Below are 23,925 nucleotides of genomic sequence, written 5' to 3' on the forward strand. Positions count from 1 at the left end.
GACATTCTAGTGGTATCAGAATGAGTTTTTTTTACAGAAGTTTTGTCCCTTATTCGGTATTATTAACACGCCTGGAATCTGAATAGACAGACCTGCGCCTACCTATGCTTTTGATCTGAGAACGTCCGGCGCCAGTCAGCATGTAGCAACGTAAACACAATTCATCCCCTCAGATTTCACATGAAGCAGTGGAATGAGCTGTCCCATCTTATTCACTTATTCGTAGGCTTTACAGCGCAATCATATTTCAATCCATTCTCAGTACCAGACTGTGATAGTGATTGTTTTCGAAATTGAACAATCTTTTGGGATCATCTGACAGAAATCTACGGTATCATTGTTGGCTTCCCGTAAGACATCTTCTATCTATGACCTTACAGTAAAGGATTATCCTCACAAGTAAGGGACGTACACGCTGCCTCGTTGACCAAACGCTGATCGACGTTAGCAAAAGTGACGCCAGGCTATCTAACGTCCCCCAGCGCTTTGTACTATAGGCAAACTACATGTATGAAGTACAAGCACATGTTTAGAGTTCAGACAATGTGATATTTAAACCTACCACGAGACTTTTTACGTCCAAAAGGTTTTATGCAAGGGTTTATTAAGGGTTTAATTACAACAACTAAGCACATGCAGTGTATATTTATTTACTTATTTGATTGGTGTTTAAAAGAATATTTCACTTATACGACGGCGCCAGCATTATGGTGGAGGAAACCGGGCAGTGCCCGGGGGAAACCCACGACCATCCGCAGGTTGCTGGAAGACCATCCCACGTACCATGCTGTGTATAGATAGTGTCCGTAAAAATATAATACGGACATTCATTTTTCAGGTGAGTTTCACACCAGAAGATCGTCCAAGAACATTTTACAAAAATAATATATATATATATATATATATATATATATATATATATATATATATATATATATATATATATATATATATATATATATATATATATATATATATATTATTTTTTCATGTTGAAGATTTATAAAATCCTGAAGGTAAGTCTACGCCAAATTTCATTGTCAAAATCATGAAACATACGCATTTAGTTATACAGATCAGCATGCTCCATCCTCTTCTGTTGCCTTGCTGGGCATTATGAGAATGGTGAAAATGACCAATGATGAAAACGAGCAAGATAAGGGAAATGCTGTGAACGTCTCAAATGCGGATAAGATACATACAGTGTAATGTACCATAGTTATTTCAAAGGGTCGTCGCTTGCCTAAACAGCCAATGGTTTATGCTTGGACTATGCATGGATTAATGGGGAAATGTTAGAATAACGCTCTGGCCATATTTGGACCTCTGATCATGGTTTTCAAGGTTGCAAGCCAAAGTTTGTGCCTTCACTTTTAGAGAAGAAGAGCAAAAGGGACATGTACACATTTTAAAATTTATTTTCAATGTGTCACTATAAATATTCCTGTTCCGACCGTTCAGTCAACTGGAATGTTTCACAGCTGTTATGTACCTTTATGGCATTTTTAAGTGGTCGACATCTACCTATAATTCCACGTGTATTTTAAGCAATGTCGTCATGAACCAATACAGCATTCATCTCCTATATACAGCAGATATAGGATAATTATAATTATAAATCTCCTATAATTGTAGATGTATGCATACAGCAGACATCTACAGTCAGGATTCAGCGCTGAGCGGCTTGTGTAAGTGGGTCTGCTTTTTATATAACTGGGAATCATCAGATTTATATTGACCTTTCCCAAAAAAAAAAAAAACTCATTGGACCCCAATATCCAGCATGCCGAAGTATTTTTAAAGGAATTCTGACGTCACCTTGCCGTCAAAACCGAGCTTATGCAGTTCAACACTGTTTAATCATGGACAAAGTGTTCTAACTTCGTTTTGTTTGCAAGACTATGAACATATCCATATGCAGAGCTGTAAAGTTACGTGTCGCTAACTAAAGGCAAGTTTCGGAACGCGTATGAATGACTTTACAGACAGCTGAATATAGGCGATTACCTAAAGAAAGAGACTAATGTGATCAGTTTCACGCTCTATATTCCTTACTTTTTCGATGAGATCACGATGGTTTGTCCTGTAAGAGATGTAAAATCCCAGTGTTTCTAAAATTTCTAAAATGCTTACCGTATCACCATAGCGGATTACTACAGAGGAATCATCCGAAAAGCTCCCCAGCCCATGCAGGAATTTGATTTGAATATATATCGTTGAAGTACTGTTAATTCACATTTTAGAAGCTTGTTTCATCACTAAGCCGCTGTACTAACATGAACGTCACCAGAACTGACGTAACAACAAAACACGGTGTTGCGGAACCGGGGTTCGATCCATGCTCCAGGTTGAAAGCTTTGAAGTCTATGTTTTTACGAAGTATGGTATTATTATCTGGAGATTATAAACATTTTGTGCCTCTGACAACCCGGACACGGCCATTCACATTAACTTGCGATTTCAGGCAAAGGATGTCAAAATTTCAAGGCGTAAAAAAGGAAAGTAAAGAATCGGAGGTATCTGACGTCGAACATCTAAAACATTCTGTGACTTTCCAACGGTACGTTTGTCACCTCGTGGGAAAAGATTACTTTGTTGAGAGAAAACCATCACAGTTAATTAAGACTGAAGTAGAAAGAGTAATTTCAAAAAAATAACGTGCAAAGCTTCCGAATTTTGTATACTTGGATTATTTACAGCTCGTAGACCAACAAAAATCAAAGTTGAAGGTGCTGGAATTGCAAGTCAAGGCTGTTGTAAGGGTTATTTAAGCTGATTTGGAGAAGCACTCATTCTGTGAAAAGCGAGAATTAGAAACAAGGGTTTCTTGTTTCTAGTTAAGCTTGTTATTCAACGACACATTCAGATGAAGCGGAAGCAGTTCATTGACGTAGACCCGGCTTGCTTTGAGGACGATTGCTTTACGATTAACTCATTAGGGAGTGTGGTAGAGGATTAGTGAGTGTTTGAAACAATTTCATGACAAATGGTGTTTCCAAGTTATCAATGTATTTTATGTACTCCATATAGCATATAGATGTAAACGTGGCTAACTGAAGAAAACGTGGCCTTCAGACAAGTTCTGAAGGCCTGCAAGTTCAATGTTTTTTAACACATCTTAAAGCACTCTTAATTATCGTCTATACGAGTTCATGCATTTCGCATGCACACCGTAACCATAGCTATTTACTATCTGTTATTTTACAATAACTCAGAAAAACGAATATTCAATACTTTATATTGCAATAGTAATTTTAAAATTGTACGAATAAAAACAATTGCTGGTGCAGTTATTAAAACTTGTACATAGTTTTACATTTATTTTATTTCGCTATTGTTCTCCTTGGTCTTAGTTTGTTATGTTAACCAAGCTACCACTCCTGTGAACCCTATTTATCTAATGTATTTTTTGGTTAAACATCCAGATGCTTTGTTGGTATATCTACCACGTGTGTTTTGGGGTTATATACATAGATGAATTTATATTTTGCTGGGTTTTTTCGGTATCTGTTACTTATGTTTAATCTGATCTATCCAGTGTGAAAGGACAAAATATTGGCATTGCCTGGATTGCAGGAGTGAAATTTCCGTCTATGAAGGCTCCTGGATAATGTTTCACATGCCAGAAACATAGTGACTGGATTGTGTATCTTTAGGTAACATCCTGCAACTTGTTGAATGACCAAAGTTGCAGAGTTCAGCACCTGTTCTGTTTTTTGCTTAACAGTCCACTTCCACCTTAGAAAGTCCTTGGCGACATTGATACTTGTTACTGCCTAGCTTGACGCTCAGCACTTAATAGCAAGGAGGGGCCTCCGTGGCTCAGTCGCGCAGGAGTCTCTCACCAATACGGTTGCTTTGAGTTCATGCTGGCCGTACGTGGGATGGTCGTGGGCTTCCCCAGCCTCTGCCCGGTTTCCTCCCACCATAATGCTGGCCGCCGTTGTATAAGTGAAATATTCTTGAGAACGCCATAAAACACCAATCAAATAAATAAATAAATAATACCAGGCCTGGCTGGCCCGTTGTCCATATAATATGACTAATATGACTAGCAGGGCAGAATCAAGAGGAAACCAATGGCCATCCTTAAGATTCTACCATGGAGAGGAAACGAGTATGAGCTGTTAACAACAGGCCCTTGGACACCGAGATGACGAATTTTACTCATAACTTTTGACTTTTTTAGCGCTTTGATTGATACTGTTTGCAGCGGTTTTTTATTCTCCAATGAACCTAAAAAATCTGACAGTATGACTTCAATAATAGGTGGCCTGCAAATGAAAATTCCAGCCTTTCCAAAGCCTGTTATTTCATGACCAGCCAATATTATTGCCTAACTGCAAAACGAGCAGTTAAACAGTTCAGATTTTGCAGGTATACTTCGCCATCCACATCTCAACCGATAAAATAGCCGACCACTGGAGTAATATGAAAACCTCGAGTAGCGAATTATGTATACTTTGTAGAGTTACTTTCCCTGTTGCGGTGAAAATCGATGTTTTCATGAAGGCGTTAAGTTACCTTTTGATTTCCTGAAGTGTGGTGCACGGGATTCCAACCATACCACATTGATCGAGGAAAGATCGCTCATGGACAAAGGATCGCAGATAACATCGATTTGAGGTGCACTTCTGGGGACTTTATAAGTGAAGATTTATGGAACAATGCCTTCAATTACATCGCCGTATCGCAGACCATCACTGGATTTTTATATATATTTGACTCGTAGTCGAGAATTACATCAGGATCGGCATGATTAGAACTGCGCTGTACATTCTCGTTAGGTGTAATAACGGTAGTTTCTGCAAGAGTTGTCACAATGCTTATTTTGTGAGAAAATCGCAATTCGCTAAAAAACCGGAAAGATTCTTACCAACTATCTTACAGTAAAAGACAACAAGTGTTTTTAAGTGTTATTATCACAATAAACCTTTGTCATTTATCTATGTGGCATTACCATTTAGGCCGAGGCCAACAGTGCATGTGAGAAAAGTTATTATGGATATTTATCATAGTAATAACAATATAAATGTTTTCATTGTTGTTATAATAGTTATAACAGTATAAATGTTTTCATTGTTAAACTGTGCAGCAGAACGGATGGTTATATATTTATATATTTAGTTATATATTTTGCCTATCATTATCTATCTGTCTGGCTGTCTGCAACGTTAGGCAAAACGGTGTGTATGGATTTGGGGAAAGTTTTTGTATTAGGCTTTTTTTAAAGTGATTTTTTTTTTTTTTGGGGGGGGGGTTATTTTCTGTGTTGGGAGTGCGGAAATTTGAAGATTTACATGCAGCTGTAGTAAAGTTTTGTGTCTCTTCTTCTTGACAACTCAGCATCAACAGTTCGCCGTTTACCTACTTACTATTTATCTGTGGTATGTGGCACTACTTGTCTATTATAAGTTTTTTTAATAATGGTTAATGGTTAAATATGCTTTCCTGTCTAAATCTACACGAGATGTTGGTTCAAAACTGACCTTGGACTATATGATGTGGAACCTTTGTGATAACAACCGGTTGACGATGTTCATGTGGCCATTTGCTTGATCTAACGTCATAGGCCTATATAGGCCTGTGGATGTCGCGTTGGCCTGTGAGGGAAAGTTCGTCAGTACTACTTGCTAAATGTCTGTGGTTTATCACAGTTATCGAGTATGACGTTAAACAATAGGTCTATATTCTTTGGATTTATTCATTGTTGAATTTCACATGATACACATGTACATGCTTTCTGGTTGCCTCTGATTGAGGGGAGATAACTCCGTTAGGTAAACGTTATTCAGACGACAAACAAAAATGGCGACTCCCATAGCATTCGAAAGTTCTTGGGTGAAGAAGGAAGAAAAAAAGAAATTAAGAGAAGCAAGACAAGACTATTTAGACAAGGTCATTTGTCATAAGTTACGGTTGACGACCACCAACATTTCATACACTTAGAGTAATTGTTTCTGCTGGTAGTTGTTTTATTGTTGTGTAGCGAAAACTGGACTCTCTGTGGGTGATATGATTAATTTCCATTGCTGTCTGATGCTTACGATGAAACCAGGAGGATAAGTTTTTATCCATATGTACGCCTGATATTTTCTTTGGCCTGCACAAGTCTAGCTCAAAACATATCCTGAAGTAACCTTTAAATTTCTGTAATTTAGGCTAATTATTGGGATCATATTAAGGGTATTTGAGATTGACATGCGTATTGGCCTTATCATTAATTTCTTCCAGTTCATGTATTTCATGTTTTGAATTTGTTTTCAGGTCAAAGCGAAGTATGAAAAAGATGAAAGACGTAAAGAATTTGCTAAACAGCGAGGAGATGACACGTGGATGCTTGACAGTGTCAATACTCGTATTGACCAGGAACAAAGAGTAAGTGACAGCTGCAGCATTTAGGCCCCTATACTTAATGTGTTGTCTTCCGGTAAAAAGTATGATGAGCAAAGCTTGAATAATGTGATAATAGGAAAATCATTCTATCAAGTATTGTAGGTTCCACTAACTTGTAAATTTTAGGTTTACCATTACACGAGAAAAAAATTATTAAAAGAAGTGTAATTTATATATGCTTTGAAATGAATTAAAACGATTTGCTTTATAACAAAGGAGATTCTGTAATTTGCATACAGTGGTCTTGAGTGCATGAAACTCTAATCAAATAAATAAGTCTGAAGAAACTTACATTGCCCCTGAAATGGATAATTAATTAAAGTACTATAAAAATGAAGAGAAGAATGGTATACTGTAGTATCGAAAGTTTACATTCCTGTCTTTTGCCAACATAGTTCACCTTTTAGTCCTGGCACAAAATAATTCTTATTGAGATCTATCTGTGCTGTCAAATTCACATTTATTGTTTATTTATTGATACACATTGAAATTAAGAAATTATTGCATTTTTCCTGTTGAATACGATCGGTTTGTTTTAATGTTACTTATTTTCTCTGCAGGAAATGGAGAAAATCAAATCCAAGAAGAAAAAGAAAGAGAAGAAAAGAAAGAAAGTTAAGAAGGAGAAGAAGAAGAAGAAAAAAGAAGACCATAAGGGAAAAGCAGCATCGTCAGATTCAGAATCAGTAAGCTTGTACCGAAAACATATACATGTTGGCTATTAGTTTGAAAAGCAAAGTTTATGGGCTTAATATTTTGTGCATGTGCATGTAAAAAACATGAATATGAATGAAGACTTCCACTTCAAATAATCAAAAGTTTTACTTGATTGACAAGGTATATTACATGTATGGAGCATTCATTGGCTATGTCACTTTTCACTTTTCACTTTTCGTTTGTCATCGAGAGAGTAGACAGACGCATTATTGGATGTAATAACATTACCTTATAAAATTATATGCGTTCAGATATTTGACTTCTAAGGTGGGAAAACCTTGATATATAATTTGTAGTTTTGGGTGCCATCGGTATAACAGACTTTTTCTGTTTTGATCTGAATCATATAGCAAATATCGCCGACACAACTTTGTGAACAAAAGATCCAGCCAACCTTCCACTAAATACCTAGATTACAGTGTAGCTCATGTTTAGGGGTAGATTATCTCTATTATCTGTTTATTTTGCAGTTTTATTTACCTTTTTAAATGTTATTAATTTAATTTATTTTGTTTGTTAACAATTTTTTCTGTAGGATTCAGAAGAAGAGGTTTGGGCAGAGAGTCAGCCAGTGACTAAAATCATGGAGAACAGTGGAGATAACTCTATTACTCCTAAAGGTCCACAACTACAGGTCTGTCATGAGATAGGCAAAGTTCTCCTGTATGATAAGAGAGGTCTGTTCAGATTTTGTTAACATTTCTCTTTTTGATGAAACAAGTACCATAAAACTTTAGGCAGATGCTGCATATTTTGCTTCAGATTTGAGCTTAGGTATTATTAAAAAAGAACATGATGAAATTAAAAATCAAAGGGGAATAAATGAAATGTCAGGATTCCAAAAATATGCTTTTGCAGCTTTATTTATTTGATTGGAGGTTTACGCGGTAATCAAGAATGTTTCACTTATTCGACGGCAGCCAGCCAGACAGAGCCAGGGGAAACCCACAACCATCCACTCTAACCATTTGGCTACAGAGGCCCCTTTTCCATCTTTAAATCAACAGGTTTGTTAGATACCTGGCAAAGGTGAGCAGTTTACGCGCAGGTACTGTGGTGCCTCCACCCGCATCGAGCACAAAATTAAAATAAATAAATAAGTAAATAAACAGTTGATGAATCTGTATGGTATTTTTCAGAGGGACAGCTGGATGCAATCTCCCCTTGACTTGATTCCAACGGTAACCAGGGATGAGCTGCGGAAAGCTAAAATAGCCAAGGACAAGGAAGAAAAATCAGCAGAAATCAACTTACTGGATCAGGTATTGAAGATAGAATTAGCATTAGTGGGCATTAGTTTCTCCGGGGGGTCTGAGAAGTTCAGATGGGTACAGATGGCTTGAACTTTTTTGTTAGACTCTTGTCCATTTCATGTTGAATGATGCGGTTTGAAAAAAGTTTGACTGTCTGAAATTATAGAAATATTTTCTTATTTTATTTACTCATAAAAATTAACTGGAAGTAGGTTTTTAGAGCATATCTTTGAAAAATGTCACTGATTTTAACATTTTATTTCATGTTTGTTGATATACATTGTATGCCTTCAACAAATACACATTTGTCCACATTTTCTGCTCATGAGGAAACTTGAACCTTACTTCATATCATGACGAGAGATCCGGGATCAAATCTGGTTCTGGTCATACCAAAGACTTTGAAAATGGTACTTATTACTGCCTCTCTTGGTTCTCAGCACCGAGAGGTTAGAGCAAGGAAATGGGACTGGTTGGCCAGGTGTCAGTGTAATGCAACTGGTTGGGGTATCCTGTTTGGTGTCTGCGGTATAATACTTCAGTGGTGGCAGCATTTTAGCAGCATGGACTTATCACGCCACAAGAAGACACAGTATATGTACACACACTTAATGACTCTTCATTGTCATATGACTGAAAAATTGTTAAGTACATTGGAGTTACCCCAAGAATACATATACACATGCCTACATATCATGACTGTGTAATTATTGACTGGACTCCAACATAATAAAGCTGTTTAAACTTGAATCAATATGGAAGTACAAGTATACATATGCGGTTTGAACAAAATATCCAAGTTTCATTAATATTCTTTATGCAGCCAGGTCAACATGTACGTGAACTAAACCCATACTGGAAAGATGGCGGGACTGGCCTACCTGAGGAAAACCCAGCTAAAGCAGGGGCAAGTAACTCAGGGAGGAAGATAGGGGACCGTGGGATTTCCTGGCTGCGGAAAGGATATCAGCGGTGTCAGCAGCAAGCTGAAGATCAGGGGAGACCACTGGAGGAGGTAGCTGCTGAGAGATATGGGGTGAGGTCATTACATATACTTGTATATAAGCATGGTGGGTGGAATCAGTTTTGTAAGATACATTGTATACTGGTATGGAACATTAGGAGGTAGAAAGATGGTTGAGGGTTTTCCCATAGTTCTGCCTGGTTCCCCCCCCCCCCCACTATAATGCCAGTCACCGTTGTGTATTAAAGTGAAATATTCTTGAGTAGGGCGTAAAACATGAATGAAATAAATAAATCAAATAAATATAAGGAAATGGGGGAGCAGAGGGGAATATTATCCACACGTGCAAGTAACAATCCTTATTAAAGGTGGCACTATTTCTTTCAGGAATAGATGAACAGATGATGAGTATGCTATGAAGCATCAAGCAATTAATTAGTTCAGTTTTTCAAATAGTTGCTCGCTCTCATTTCTTTTTTTTTTTTTATTCAACTGGTGTTTTACGCAGTACTCAAGAATGTTTTGGCTTCACTTCAAAATCAGAGACCAGCTTGCAAATGTGCATGGTTATTTTACTGCGAAGGCTTAAATTTAGTAAGGGTGCTTTCGTGGCCAAGGTGGTTAGCATGCCAGCATAGCGCAATGCCCCAGGAGCTTGCCCTGTGAGATCAAGTCCAGCTCATGCTGGGTTCCTCTGCAGCCGTACATAAGAAGATCTAGCAGCAACCTGCAGATGGTCATGGGTTTCCTCCCACAATAATGCTGGCCGCCATTGTATGAGTGAAATATTCTTGATTACAACACAATAAACCAGTCAGATAAATATATGATTTTTTAATATTTTCAGTCTTTAGCAAAATTGGAAAGCATGTTAGCTGAAGCTGAAAGAAAGGAACAAAGTAAACAGCCTGACAGAGGAAGAACAAGGGATGACAGGAGTCGGAGGTTTATGAGGCCGAGGTCAAGGTCAAGAGAAAGGTCAAAGTCAAAGGACAGGAAGCGGTCAAGGTCAGGAGACAGGAAAAGATCAAGGTCAAGAGACAGGAAAAGATCAAGGTCAAACGACAGAAGAAGATCTAGGTCAAGAGACATTTATAAGTCTAGACGGTCCAGATCAAGGTCACGGGACAGCAGAAGGTCAAGATCTAGGGAAAGAAAGCGATCCAGGTCACCTGACCGATCTCACAATAGATCTCTGAAATCTGCTCGGTTCCTTAAGCCAGAAGATTCTGATTTGGTGCCCAGACAGAGAGAGTACAGGCAGGACAGAGACCGGAGTAGCAGCTCTGTGCCGGCTTGGAAGAAGAAAAGTTTCCTCAAACCATCAGAAACAGAAGCAAGTGGTGATAAGGAAACCAAGCCTGCCAAATGCTCTTCAGGTATGCTTATTCTTTGATTTTGTAATTCATATAGGTGTACTTGTGAATATTGAATGAAAATTGATCTGCTTTTCTCCTTGGAAATGAGACTAACAGGTCATTTTCGAGTATGAAATCTTTTATTGCTATAAAAGGTAAAGAAATCCTACTGTATCACATGACCTGTCAAAATGTGAAGCAAACTATTTTTGAAAGTTTCACAAAAAGTTTTATTTTAGAGTTGACGAAGGATGTGAACTTGAAGGAAAGAGGTATCTTTGGTCATACTCCTAACGCCGAATGCAACGCTCTATACCTTATGCTTTACATCACTGCCACCAGTAGTAAAATTTGTACAGAAATCTTGAACAACACCGAGGTCACTGGGGTCACGGTGATGAGGCAGGAAGGGATGTCATAAAACGCAAACAATCCGTCTCAACCTGTGTCGCTAAGAAAGCTTTATACACATGCACTCTCTTTATCTAGGGTATGTACAACATGATTCTAACCAAAACCTAAAACAAATTTATTGATAAATGCTGATTAAATAATTCCCCAGGAGGAGACAAGTGATGAGGCTAAGCCTAAAGAAGTGTCTCACAGACGCGAAAGGTCAAGCATGTCTATTGGTGGCATTGATGTAAAGCAATAGGTAGAGAGTGGTGCATGCACCATTGAGGAGTATGGCCTTTTGTGCCTTTGGAATGTGGTGAGAGAGGTGATCAGCAAATTTATGTCAGCAAAGGATGCCAAACATTTTTGACATGATAAATGAGGTTTTTACCATTTGCAACAAAAGAGCAAGAGCTCAAGCCTCCCCTATTAAGCTGAAGGAAATGTCAACTTGTATATGGACATGATGGTCATGAGCTGTGACTGTTTGGGTCTTAAGCAATGAGGTGGTGTGCTCAAAATCCAGTTCTCTCTGCTTTGGCTATGATCTTTACATTGACGAGAGACAGGTAAGATACCTGACAAAAGGCTGTGTTTTACTCTGGGAACTCAAGTTTCCTCGAGCAATAAACCAGACTCCTATGAGTGAAAAATTCAAGAGTATGGAGTACTAAAGAAATAAAACAATGTTCATGTAACTTTATATGTGAGAGAAAAAATTTCACAAACATGAGAGAGATGTTCAGCTAAATCTGTATTATATAAAGTATTAAATAATATCTTTTCTGAACAACTGTATAGGTTAGTTTCACACGTCAGAGATCCTGTTTTAGATTGCATCAGTTTAGAGGAAAATATGATTCCTGTTTAAGATGATGTCTCATATAAAAGTTTTGTATCTTTGTATTGAAGAATAATTGATTGGTTTTATTGATCTATACATTCCAGACACAGAGAGCAGTGACAGTAGCTCTGACTCATCAGAAGATGATGCTACCCCAACTCCCACCCCAAGGGAGGTCCCAGCACCCATCCTATCAGAGCAGCAGATGAACGAGCTGGGGGCCAAAATCTTACGAGCAGAGATAATGGGTGATGAGGTAAGATTTCTGTTATTCAAGCTCAAGTCCAGCTTTTGCTGACTTCCTCTCTGGCCCTACGTATGTGGGAAGGCCTGACAGCAACCTGCAGATGGTTGTGGGTTTCCCCCAGGCTCTGCCCGCTTTCCACCCACCATAATGCTGACCGCCGTCGTATAAGTGAAATATTCTTGAGTCAGCGTAAAACACCAATCAAATAAATAAATAAAATAAAATACAAGTTGAATTTATGACTTGTAACTAAAGGCCTCTGCTGTTTTATACCAATAGTTGCATGTGGGTTCAGTGATAATATTGAAGAAGTTGAGGCATCACCATAAATGTAAATATATAAGGTTATATAAATATATGAGATTTTAACCCTATTATATATTGTTTATGTTACACTAAATGACCTAAAAAACTGACTACAAGAGAGCATTTTTGGAGGTAAATAAATGTTATCAGATATTACTTCTGGTGGTAAAATTTATATTTTCCTAGTGGGACATCATCCTACCTTCCAGATAACTCTCATATCACCTTTTTAAAATCAAAAGAACTTTCAGAATCTGGAAAAAGGAGCAACTTAGTCATGGACGATATTTTGGGTCATTTAGGGTACTCAAAATAAAGTGGTTAGTCACTTGACAAAAATCTCGTCAATGGGACCAAAAGCTAATGAAACCTTTGCCTTTATGTGGAGGTGCCTCAGCTGTTATGATTACTTTATGATCAAAATATTATTGAACAGTAATAAATTTTGACTTCAGGAGCTGGCGAGTAGCCTGAAAGACAAGTTGTCAGCGGCACAGAAAGCCAAAGAGGAGAGGAACTCTAACCCTCAGCCAGGCCCTGGCCCTGAGCAGGAAGATGTGGTCGTGTTGACAAGGGCAGATAAGCGGGGGATGGTCCGTCCTCTTCCTGAAAGACAACACCCAGTGGAGCCCAAGGGTGGGAGGCGCAAGGCAGGCAAGGTACATGTTCATGATGATGTATGAAGATGATCAGCTGAAGATCTGGAGACAAAACATACAAAAGGGGATTCAGCTTTAGAGTAATTCAATAGGCAACATTTCCAAGAAAACAAACACTTTTGATAAATCAAATTCTGCAGCAAGTTAAAGGTTCTTTCGGCTTTGTTTAATACCTGTTTTAATCAGAAAATGTGTACATGTTCTTGTAGATTAGAAAGTTTTTTAAGTGCTACCAAAACCCTGAGGAAAATAGCATGACTGTCACCATATGAGCAGAACTATTTATCTGTATGATTGGTGTAGTAAGCAGTACTCAAGGATTTTTCACGGGCATGCAGCATTATGATGGCAAGAAACCGGGTATAGCCGTGGGAAAATTCCTGAGTCATAAACAGCAGTGATACTTAAATCAGGCACTGGGACTTAGGCCTGCATGAAACTGTTACAAACACAGCGGGGAGCGTGTGTGTAGGAGAAATACAAGTAGATTGTGTGGAAATACCATTGGGTTCATGTTATCATTTCCTACTGTGGAATCCTCCACTTATAAACATAACTACCATCCATTATGCAGCTAGAGTGAAGGAAAACAGAGGATTTAAGTGGGACATATGATGTAGCTTCTCACCAAAGTGTACATGGAAGTGGGGAGGCCATACCCAAGATAGTTTTCAGTCAGACAGATTTGGGTTGAGTGTGTTTGGGTGGAGTCTCACACTTCAGGTAGAGTGGGTTTTGGTAGTTCACTATACATGCATATAAAATTGTTCCTACTTTTCCCTTACAGATACAGACACACTCCGAGGCTGGTCAGAGACAGAAGTACTTTGACGATGATGATAAATTTGATCTCAAAACCCTGGTAAGTCAAAAGTTATCTGTTACATTCTCCCTTGTTCAGAAGTCTAGGCTGTGCAGGAAGCCTAGCCCCACGGGTACATGTCCACAGCTCTGTCGAAAAAGCTTGACTGCTACAGGTACATATTCTTCTGGGCTATGTACATATATACATGACAATCTTTCAAACAGCATTGAGTGTGTCACGCAACATACCGGCTGGTTGGCCTACATTTCATTTCTGTTTATTTCTGCTAATAATAGGATTTGAACTGGTTTTATTTGTTAGATTTGCTTATATGATTTATATGAAGATGAAATATCATGATTTCGTTGGTAAAAGCACTCTTTAACACAGTTTATAGATATCACTTTATTTGTTGTGATATTTTTGATATTCACACCAAGTTGCCACGACGTTGAAAAAGTAACGTTGTTTCGTAACATTCCAGTCCTAGCTCAGTGGTATGACATCAGAATACGTTTACACTAACCTTATACATTCCTAAGTCATGCAACAATAAGGCACGCCTACCTTTATACATGTACGCACATTTCAAATTTCTCTGTCAGCTGAGGTGGCCAAAAATCATGCCATGATTGGTCTACGATTCTTGAGCTCGGCAGTAGTGGTGAAAGGGAACAGCCACTTAAACTGTGCCGTTACTCCTCATTTTTGAGGGTAGAATAGACCTGAATACTGTGTTTCATATTTAAATGCCTAAAATACTGCACAATGGCGGTATTAAAAACTTAAACAAAGACCAAAGCTTTCTATTCTCATTTCATCCTTGAATATGCTTTGTGAGTGTTCCAAATGTAACAATGTCTTTTTTTTTTCTTCTGTGATGCATAAATTTTTTTTTTTTTTCTTCTGTGTTGCATAAATTGCTTCTCTTCTGTGATACATGAATTTTTGGGAACCTATTAGATTATTGACCAGTTATGTATAGTTTTAGTTTTTAGTTTATTAATAAATCTATGCGTCTGTGTCTGACTTTTTTAGGTTGAGAGAGAGAAGACAAGCACAGCTGAAGATCAGAATGCCATGTTTGCACGACTGGCTGGAAGGGTAAATATGGAACCACAATATTATCCTTGATCAGTTACATTTTCAGTAATTTTCACGAACAGCATCTTTTTTCTGGCATACTACTAACTGATATAAGGGACCATTTTGCCTTGATTCACATTTGTTAAGGTCACACCTGAAAGACGGAAAAAACAAAATATCGTAAAATGACCCAAAATTAAATTGAAGCATTTGGGCCTAAGTAAAAATACTCAGTGGGATGAGATCCTTTGGAAGGATGATGCAAATGAAACACTTTCAGGAGTGTACTCGTTATTTACAAACATTTAGGATGAGCATTTTCCAGTTGTATCATTTCGTTCACTAGAACACAGAAGAAAAAAATCCAAGGATTATCCATGGCAATATTCGTTCAGTATTTACCAAAAATAAGGTCTATTGTGAACAACTACTTGATCTCAACAGAAGAAGTCACTATCGAAATTTTAGAAACGAACTAAATAAACAAATATCAGGATCAAGAAAAGAATACTGTGAATACTGTGTAAATTTAATAAGGCAAATAATGACATAAAAGATACATGGAAAGTTTTGAACGAACTCTTAAAACGAAATAAAGGTGACACACCAGCAAATTTACTGATGAACACAATGACCCCTTCGATGATTAGTCCATAGCAAATAACTTCAGCAAATATTTCAGCACTGTTACATCAGATCTAAAACAAGCTATCCCTGAAACCATGACATCTCTTGATTTTCTGCAACAAGCACCTAATATTATTTATTTATTTATTTGATTGGTGTTTTATGCCGTACTCAAGAATATTTCACTTACACGACATCGGCCAGCATTATGGTGGGAGGAAACCGGACAGAGCCCAGGGAAAACCCACGGCCATCTGCAGGTTGCTAGATTACCTTCCCACTTACGGGCGGAGAGGAAGCCAGCATGAGCTGGACTTGAACTCACAGCGACCGAGGACCTAACGTAAATATTAACCTATCACCAGTCAAACCGAGCAATGTTAAATGTATTATCCACGAACTACGATGCTTTGTCCCAGGTATTGATGCCGAAGGTATATCGGTGTTGATATCTCAGTGCCCCTCTCTCATATAATTAATATTTCCTTTAGAACTGGCATTATCTCAACACTGTTAAAACCAGGTAAAGTAACACCAATCTGGTGATAAAGCTACTTACGCTAACTGCAGGCCGATTTCTGTACTACCTGCTGTCAGCAAGATTGTGAAAAAATCGGTTGCCCTTCAACTGGTTGACTTTCTGGATAAAAATGCCATAATAAGAAATACTCACTATAGATTTCGATGGAACCATTCCACGGTACACGCTGCCACTGTCCTATAGGAAAAATTAGTTTTGGCTAAGGAACAGTGCAGATTCATCTGAGTTACTTTCATTGACCTGTCCAAAGCTTTTGACACAGTAGACCATAATACATTGCTGCAAAAACTACAACATTATGGCCATCAGGATATGACAAATGACTGGTTTAAGAGTTATCTGGCCAACAGGTCACAATGTGTTTCCTATTAAGAGGCCATCACGCCCATGCCCCCAATTGACTGTGAAGTGCCCCAGGGTTCCATATCAGGACCCCTAATGGTGTTAGTCTATATAAATGACACATCAACTCCTGGTCTCCTCTGAACTTCATTCTTTTTGCCAATGACACCAGCCATCATTTTACTGGTTATAATATTCAGGAAATTATTGATACTTTGACAGGTGAGCTGGAGTCAGTTCAACACTGATTCCAGGCCAATAAGCTTTTACTAAATATTAATAAAGCTAAATGCATGATCATTAAACAAGAAATTACTCCCTTCAGATATCCCGAAAATAAAAATAGGCAGCTATCAAATAGAATTTGTTGGTGATTTCAAGTTTCTTGGCGTTTTCAGTGATAACCTGACAAAGACATCACACATTATGTATATTTCAAATAAAATTTCATTCAGCATAGGAATTATAAAGCATAAAAAGAAACTAATGAACAAAAGCACACTTCTGATACTGTATTTTCTCCTTCATTCTACCCAACATTTTCTTATGCAAATGCACTGTGGGGTAACATCTACAAGACTCGCCTAAATACTTTGTTTATTTGATTTATTTATCTGATTGGTGTTTTACGCTGCACTCAATAATATTTCACTTATACGATGACGGCCAGCATTTTGGTGGGTGGAAATCGGGCAGAGCCCGGGGGCAACACACGACCATCTGCAGGTTTGCAGGCCCGAGAGGTAGCCATCATTTGCTGAACTTGAACTTGCATCAACCGCATTGGTGAAAGGCTTCTGGGTCATTATGCTGCACTAGTGCGCTAACCAACTGAGCCACAGAGCCCCTACCCCCCTCCCTTTGTATATTTTGCAGAAGCAGGCAATCTGCATTATGACTTCATCATACAGATTTTAATACACACACCCAGCCCTTTTTCCAATAATTAAAACCCTTGAATTATTTCAACTTAACACCTTCTCTTGCCTCCAAATTGTCCATATGTTTATACATGGCCATTTCTACCTCCCAACAACGTTTCAAACTATTTTAAAAATGCAATCTGCGGGACACTTTTACCCTACACGCAATCAAAGACTAAATCTCTATAGATCATTTACAAGAACTAACCTCTCCCTATATTCTATCCATTCAAAAGGCCCTCAAGAATGGAACAAACTTTCCCAATATCTCCAAACTACCATACTCTTTTAAGATTAAAGGATCACCTCAAGAATATCATGAAATCAGGTCTCTAGCAACAAGCTAACTTATATCGTATCACCATCAGCCATTGTATCTGGTCATATCGATACAGATATGCATGTCTAGTTCTCTTTCTCTAATTATACTTACTGTTTATCTACATGTATAACAAGATAGAACAAGTCCACCCGGACTTGTAGTCATTTATACATTTATTTATAAAATCATGAATCATCAAATACTGATATCATCTTTATTATATTTTTGTATACGTTTGTATTCTGACTGTTGGTGAATAAACAGTAAACAGATAAACAAATGTTTAGTGTGTCACACAATAAAAAGTAACAGATGTTACCTGTGCCAGATGACATTTCCTCCATGAACACTCATTTAACGGTTAATCTTGGAGAAAATGTCCCAATATTGCAGGATAAATAGTAAATAATTATAGGAAGATGCATGACCAATTCATTTTTGACAGATAGTGTTTTGAGAAAACTGAATTTACAAACAAGATGAGTGTAAAAAATATCTTTTTGCAAAATTGTGCTCAATCTGTCAGCTTGGTTTGAATCATTGATCTGACTTGGAAAGTACACCTGGTGTAAATTTGTTCAAAATGAAAAGGCCAGATAAGGTGGTAAATATCGGGCATGATGATTCTGCATGTAAAATTTCTCCAAATTCATACAGGACAGTAAAGTAGTTGTAAATAAATTGTTGGTTATATACAGTCTGCAGAGAAAACAGATGATGACTTCCAAGTTGATGATGTCTTCCTTAAAAATGCTACCAGAAAGCGGAATGATTCACGGCTGGAAGAAAGGGACAGAACTCTTGCCATAACAGGTACTGCGGGGCATCTAAACTTTGTTGATTTGTGGGCCATTTTTTTCTTATCTTTACAAAACATGTGTAATTTCTACAGTGAAAAGCAGAAATGTAGTGTTGTAAATACATGTTAATATCTCAGTACTTGTATAAAGTACACGCGTAACTTATCTCACGGCATCCAATAACAGGGAAAGCAGTGTCTGCCAGCAGCCTGTGGATGGTGGGGGGTTTCCTCCGGGCTCTGCCCGTTCTCCTCCCACTACAATGCTGGCCGCTGTCGTAAAAGTGAAATATTCTTGAGTATGTCGTAAAACAACAATCAAATAAATAAGTAAATCTTTGGGATGGGATCTCAAAAAATCCTGCATTGACATGGTCTGAGGTTTTACATTCATGTATAGCAGAATAAAACAAGGTTCCATCATTGATGCTCTGCGTGCATATTAATTACTGTAAATTTAGTGCAGTTCCCAACTTTATTGAGTTTAAGATTGCATTTGTATGTTTCCTACAGACAAGCTCTTTGGTAGCCTCGCTGCCAAGTTTATTGAGTTACATAAAGTGTGCATACAGAACATTGTGACCTGTACAAATATTTTATGGTTAGTGTGTATGGCCAATTGGTATTCCTGCTCCACAGTTTTCTCCTCAGTCAAAAGATAGTCAAAAGCAAAAATCTCCTGGCCTGTAGCACATAAATATTATGAATAGTTCTTTTAACAGCATAAATTTGCCCTCTGATTTCTGCATAATGGCGCCCATATATTTTATATCTTACAGAACACAAAAAGATGACGGCTGCCTTGGATAAATGTCAGTTCTGTTTTGATAATGTTGCTAAACATCTGATTGTGGCCATTGGGAATAAGGTAAGAGAACTTGTCTTTTCTTCATATCATCAACTAAATAGGGATTATATAATTTAAATCAACAAATCTTGTTAATCTTTGATATCTATATCTGTCTTGAACAAGATGTACATGGTATATACATGTAGTGCCTTTACATATTTATTTGATTGGTGTTTTACGTCGTACTCAATATTCCACTTTTGACGGCGACCAGCATTATGGTAAGAGGAAACCTGGCAGAGCCTAGGGCTAAACCCACGACCATCTGCAGGTTGTTGCCAGACTAGAGCCTTTAAAGAGAATACCAGGATGTAGGAATTTAACATGGTTTTAATCTGTCAACCTTGAACATTATGGATGTATGTCTTAAGAATGAATTCACTTTGATGCATCAATATGTATTTTGTTACTGATGAAATATTTGAATTAATTGGCTTTTTCAAACTCTAATAAAGGTAAATTTAGATCAGGTGTTTGTAAGACTGATTCCCTGAAGTGTTAGCAGAACGAAATCTGTACTTATTATGTCAGTTTAGGTAGTGATGAATGCAAATCTCTCTGTAAAACAAAAATAAATCTGTGTTTTCTGCTTTTTCCCATGATAAGGTCTACTTGAGTTTGCCCAATCACCGCTCTCTGACAGAGGGTCACTGTCTGATTGTACCAATGCAGCACGTCTCAGCGGGTACAGCATTAGATGAAGATGTCTGGAATGAGATTCAGGTAACACACGAGATCTAGCATGTTGTGAAATTTTTTATGTTTTCCTATCTTTTTTATTCCTACAATTTAAATATTAGGTCTCTGGAATGGTTTGATTTTTTTCTAAGATAACTGAGATAAACCAACTTTTATCTGTTCTTTATTCAGACATTCCGAAAGGCTTTAACACAAATGTTCCAGTCTCAGGAGCTAGACTGTGTCTTCATGGAGTCAGCCATGTACCTGAAAAAATTCCCGCACATGTGCTTAGAGTGTGTACCCTTACCCCAGGAGCTGGGTGACATGGCACCCATATATTTTAAGGTCAGTCCAGCAAGTTGTCACGGAAATCATCTCATTTTGATATCAACAATTTCTACCCAGTTTAGACATACATTTAAATCACCAGAGAGGGGCCTCCGTGGCTCAGTCGGTTAAAGCGCTAGCGCAGCGTAATGACCCAGGAGTCTCTCACCAATGTGGTCGCTGTGAGTTCAAGTCCAGCTCATGCTGGCGGCCGTACGTGAGAAGGTCTGCCAGCAACCTGCGGATGGTCGTGGGTTTCCCCCGGACTCTGCCCGGTTTCCACCCACCATAATGCTGGCCGCCGTCGTATAAGTGAAATATTCTTGAGTATGGCGTAAAACACCAATCAAAAAAAAAAAAAAAAAAAAAAAAAAAATAAATCACCAGAAAATGATGTTTTGACATTTGGAGCAATCAACTTATACTTTAAATAAAGTTCATTAACCCGCAAAGATGCGGACTTACAATCCTGAACATCTGGATCTATATGTGACACTTATCTTGAAAAGTTGTACATGTATGAGCAGATTTAGTTCCGATGACTCTTGACTGGCAGCATGCCTCAGCTCTGACACAAGATTATGACTGTCACATGACTCCTCAGCTACAGTCATGTGCAAACTTGCATAGTTACAACTGAATGCTTAGAGACCATGTTCAAGTCCTTGCAACTGCCGACTCAGCAGTTAGCCCATCAGATGGTTTAGTTTTCTTCCATATGCTCCAAGTTGATCGAGTTGGCAAAAAACTCCTCCTGCCGTGAAAAGCTCTAGTCAGCTGGTCAGTCAGTAAAATTTCTAACATCTTGAATCATGTGCGGTTCCCCTCAGCTTTTTACAGCATGTTGCAGCTGTTGTGATTTTGTGCTGGTTTTCGTTTGACAGAGGCTGTGTGTAATATCTTTCTTATTATCTTGATCGTCGTCATATGACTGAAAAATTGTTGAGTACGACGTTAAACCCCAAGCACTCACTCACTCACTTATTATCTTGACAGAAAGCTATTTTGGACTCAGAGACTGAATGGGCCCAGAACAAAAAAGTGGTCGATCTGAGTCAGAAGGATGTGCGCAGAGCTGTGAGTACATATGTCCTCAGATTTATCTCTGGTATAGACTCTGGTCATTCCTTGTGTCTACACACTGATACCTAGTCATTGTGTATGTTAGAATTAATATTAGCACTTCATTAGTTAGTTCAAACTATCACAAGCTTAAAACATACATGAAAAGGAACTAAAAAACAAAGAATATGGTTTTTAGGAAAATAAACAAGTATATATGAGAAAAAAAATTCATTTTTAAAAGCATATATTTCATTTCTTAATAACCTCTGGATTGTATGTGTATTTCCTGTAAGTGGTCAGAGCGCGACCAACTAAGGCTGTTTTAGCCCACCTCACTCTTTCCCATCCAACAAAATTGTTTTGACAGCTATCAATGTTGACATCACGACAGAAGGCTGGACTGACCACTGGAGCCTTAGGAAAACCATAGTCTAATGTTATTTTTACACCCCAAGAAGAACACTAAGAACCTTCTTTTGACTGTTATATGTTAGGCCACCTCATATACTCAGTATTTAGAAATAAAAAACAGGTGTTTCCTGCATCCGATATTAAAGCTTACTGCTACATGTTCCACTGGGGAAGACGTTTTCTGCATAAGCCAATAGGTTTATTGGTACATGTACTATGTACACTGTTTGGACAAGGGCCTGAAATCTGGGAAAGACTTCAGAACCGAAATGCTCAGCTCTTGCAGTATTAAAGTGACAATGGTACACTCTGCTCAAGTGATTGCTGGAGTCCCATACCTCATGTTAATCAGAAAATATATTCTGACACATTGAAGGGCTATGTCCTTCGTATTTCTTCGTAGCAGATTTTTAAACTTAAAAGGCATATTTGAAAAACATGTATTTGTTTTGTTCATTGGCCTTGACTTTGCCTTGTATTCAAATGTGGTCAGTGTTCATGAACCCTGCTTGTGGTGGAATTGTAAACTAGCTGAGGTTTTCTCTGTCGGTATACTTACACGTAACTGCTGTTATATCATCAGTGAAATATTCTTCACTGATTACAGCGTAAACACTGGTCAGATAGACTGATAAATAAATCGGAATCTATGTCCTGGTGACTTATTCCCTTTATCTGAAATGTTGTACCCAACAAAAATGCTTAACGAGTTACATATATACGAAAGTAACATGGTCGGTTTAAAGAGATATTCAAAATTAATGTGCAAATACCCAATTAAATGTGTTTTTCTGTGTGCATGTACATTTGTCTTTCCATTTTTCCCATGTAAATGTATAATGAATGTATCCATTCAGATTCATGGAATTTTCGCAACGGTTTCAGGTTCCCAAAGGCTTCCCATACTTCAGCGTTGACTTTGGCCTTCAGGGAGGATATGCCCATGTCATTGAGGATGAGCAGAAATTTACCACATACTTTGGAAAGGTAAGTACCTGGTGTCTTTGACGGTCTGTTGAATAGACTGAGATATACTAGTGGTCTTTATGACTTTTCTGTTGTACATGCAAAGAGCAGGATCTTGTCATGCTCACACGAAGAATTTACCTGTAATCAAATGTGTAAACATTTGTTTACAATTGACCTCATGTTCCATTTTAAATTCCACAATGCATTTTGGATTTTATTAATGCATTAAGTTTTTTCGTTTTTGCATCTGTAGTCCTTACGAAGAGAGTAAGTAATTACGCAGATCTTACACCATTATGCTGTAAGGTGACTCTAGTAGACAGAAAGAAGAATACGTTTTTTTTTGTTTTTTTTTTTCCAATATATTCTTTCAAAATAATATGTGTGTTTTTTTTGTTTTTTGTGTGTACAGGAGGTGATAGGAGGAATGCTCGATGCTGAACCACGACTCTGGAGGAAGCCATGGCGGGAAAACTTTGACGATCAGAGGAAGAAAGTCCTGCAGTTTGCCGAGTGGTGGAGACCTTATGATTGGACGCAGAAACTAGACATGTAGCAGCAGTGAATTTGACATTTATTGCATGTACATAAGCTGAACTGTATTCTATATTGCTCAATACATAAATGAAATAAATTTATGCCTATTTAATATGTGGATTTTGTATTTTTATATTTTTTTTTATATTTTTATGTTTTTATTCATGTGATATACAGATATATGCACACCAGATTTGCCGTAGACGATTGGTTTTGGGCAAACGTCAGACTGCGCATGTGGACTGTGCAAATGGTTAAATAAGCGCTGTTGACTGCTTATTGTCGTCTTCACCACAAACAGCTAGAGCAGTAGAATCCATGTAAACAAATTCCCTGTCCAACGCTAATCCACAACAGGTGTCTTGTCGTCTTCACCGCACTGTCAGGACTCAGCCCTCCCCCCGCCACCCCGGCACTACGGTCTGACATCAACCTGCGAATAGTGGTGGATTTCCTCCGCGCTCTGGCCGGTTTCCTCCCACCACAATACATACATCATA

At 38.0% G+C, this 23,925-nt stretch overlaps 1 protein-coding gene across 1 annotated transcript; it reads left to right on the top strand.

Moving 5' to 3' along the window:
• Positions 1-5,791: 5,791 nt before the first annotated feature.
• Positions 5,792-23,504, top strand: LOC135473349 (CWF19-like protein 2). Its single transcript, XM_064753198.1, has 18 exons — positions 5,792-5,898; positions 6,268-6,378; positions 6,957-7,082; positions 7,649-7,747; positions 8,253-8,375; positions 9,190-9,402; positions 10,178-10,709; positions 12,000-12,184; positions 12,937-13,140; positions 13,928-14,002; positions 14,984-15,049; positions 18,485-18,599; positions 19,365-19,453; positions 20,042-20,158; positions 20,306-20,461; positions 21,440-21,520; positions 22,805-22,906; positions 23,301-23,504. The coding sequence occupies exons 1-18, from the start codon at positions 5,809-5,811 to the stop codon at positions 23,442-23,444; spliced, it is 2,628 nt and encodes an 875-aa protein (XP_064609268.1). The 5' UTR covers positions 5,792-5,808; the 3' UTR covers positions 23,445-23,504.
• Positions 23,505-23,925: the final 421 nt, after the last annotated feature.

This window comes from Liolophura sinensis, chromosome 8 (genome assembly GCF_032854445.1).
Source record: "Liolophura sinensis isolate JHLJ2023 chromosome 8, CUHK_Ljap_v2, whole genome shotgun sequence".
Lineage (NCBI taxonomy): Eukaryota > Metazoa > Mollusca > Polyplacophora > Chitonida > Chitonidae > Liolophura > Liolophura sinensis.

Coding starts and splice junctions, on each gene's coding strand:
- LOC135473349 (XM_064753198.1), top strand. CDS start 5,809: ATGGCGACTCCCATAGCATTCGAAAGTTCTTGGGTGAAGAAGGAAGAA. Junction 15,050..18,484: donor TTGCACGACTGGCTGGAAGG/GTAAATATGGAA, acceptor GGTTATATACAG/TCTGCAGAGAAAACAGATGA. Junction 20,159..20,305: donor ATGTCTGGAATGAGATTCAG/GTAACACACGAG, acceptor TTCTTTATTCAG/ACATTCCGAAAGGCTTTAAC.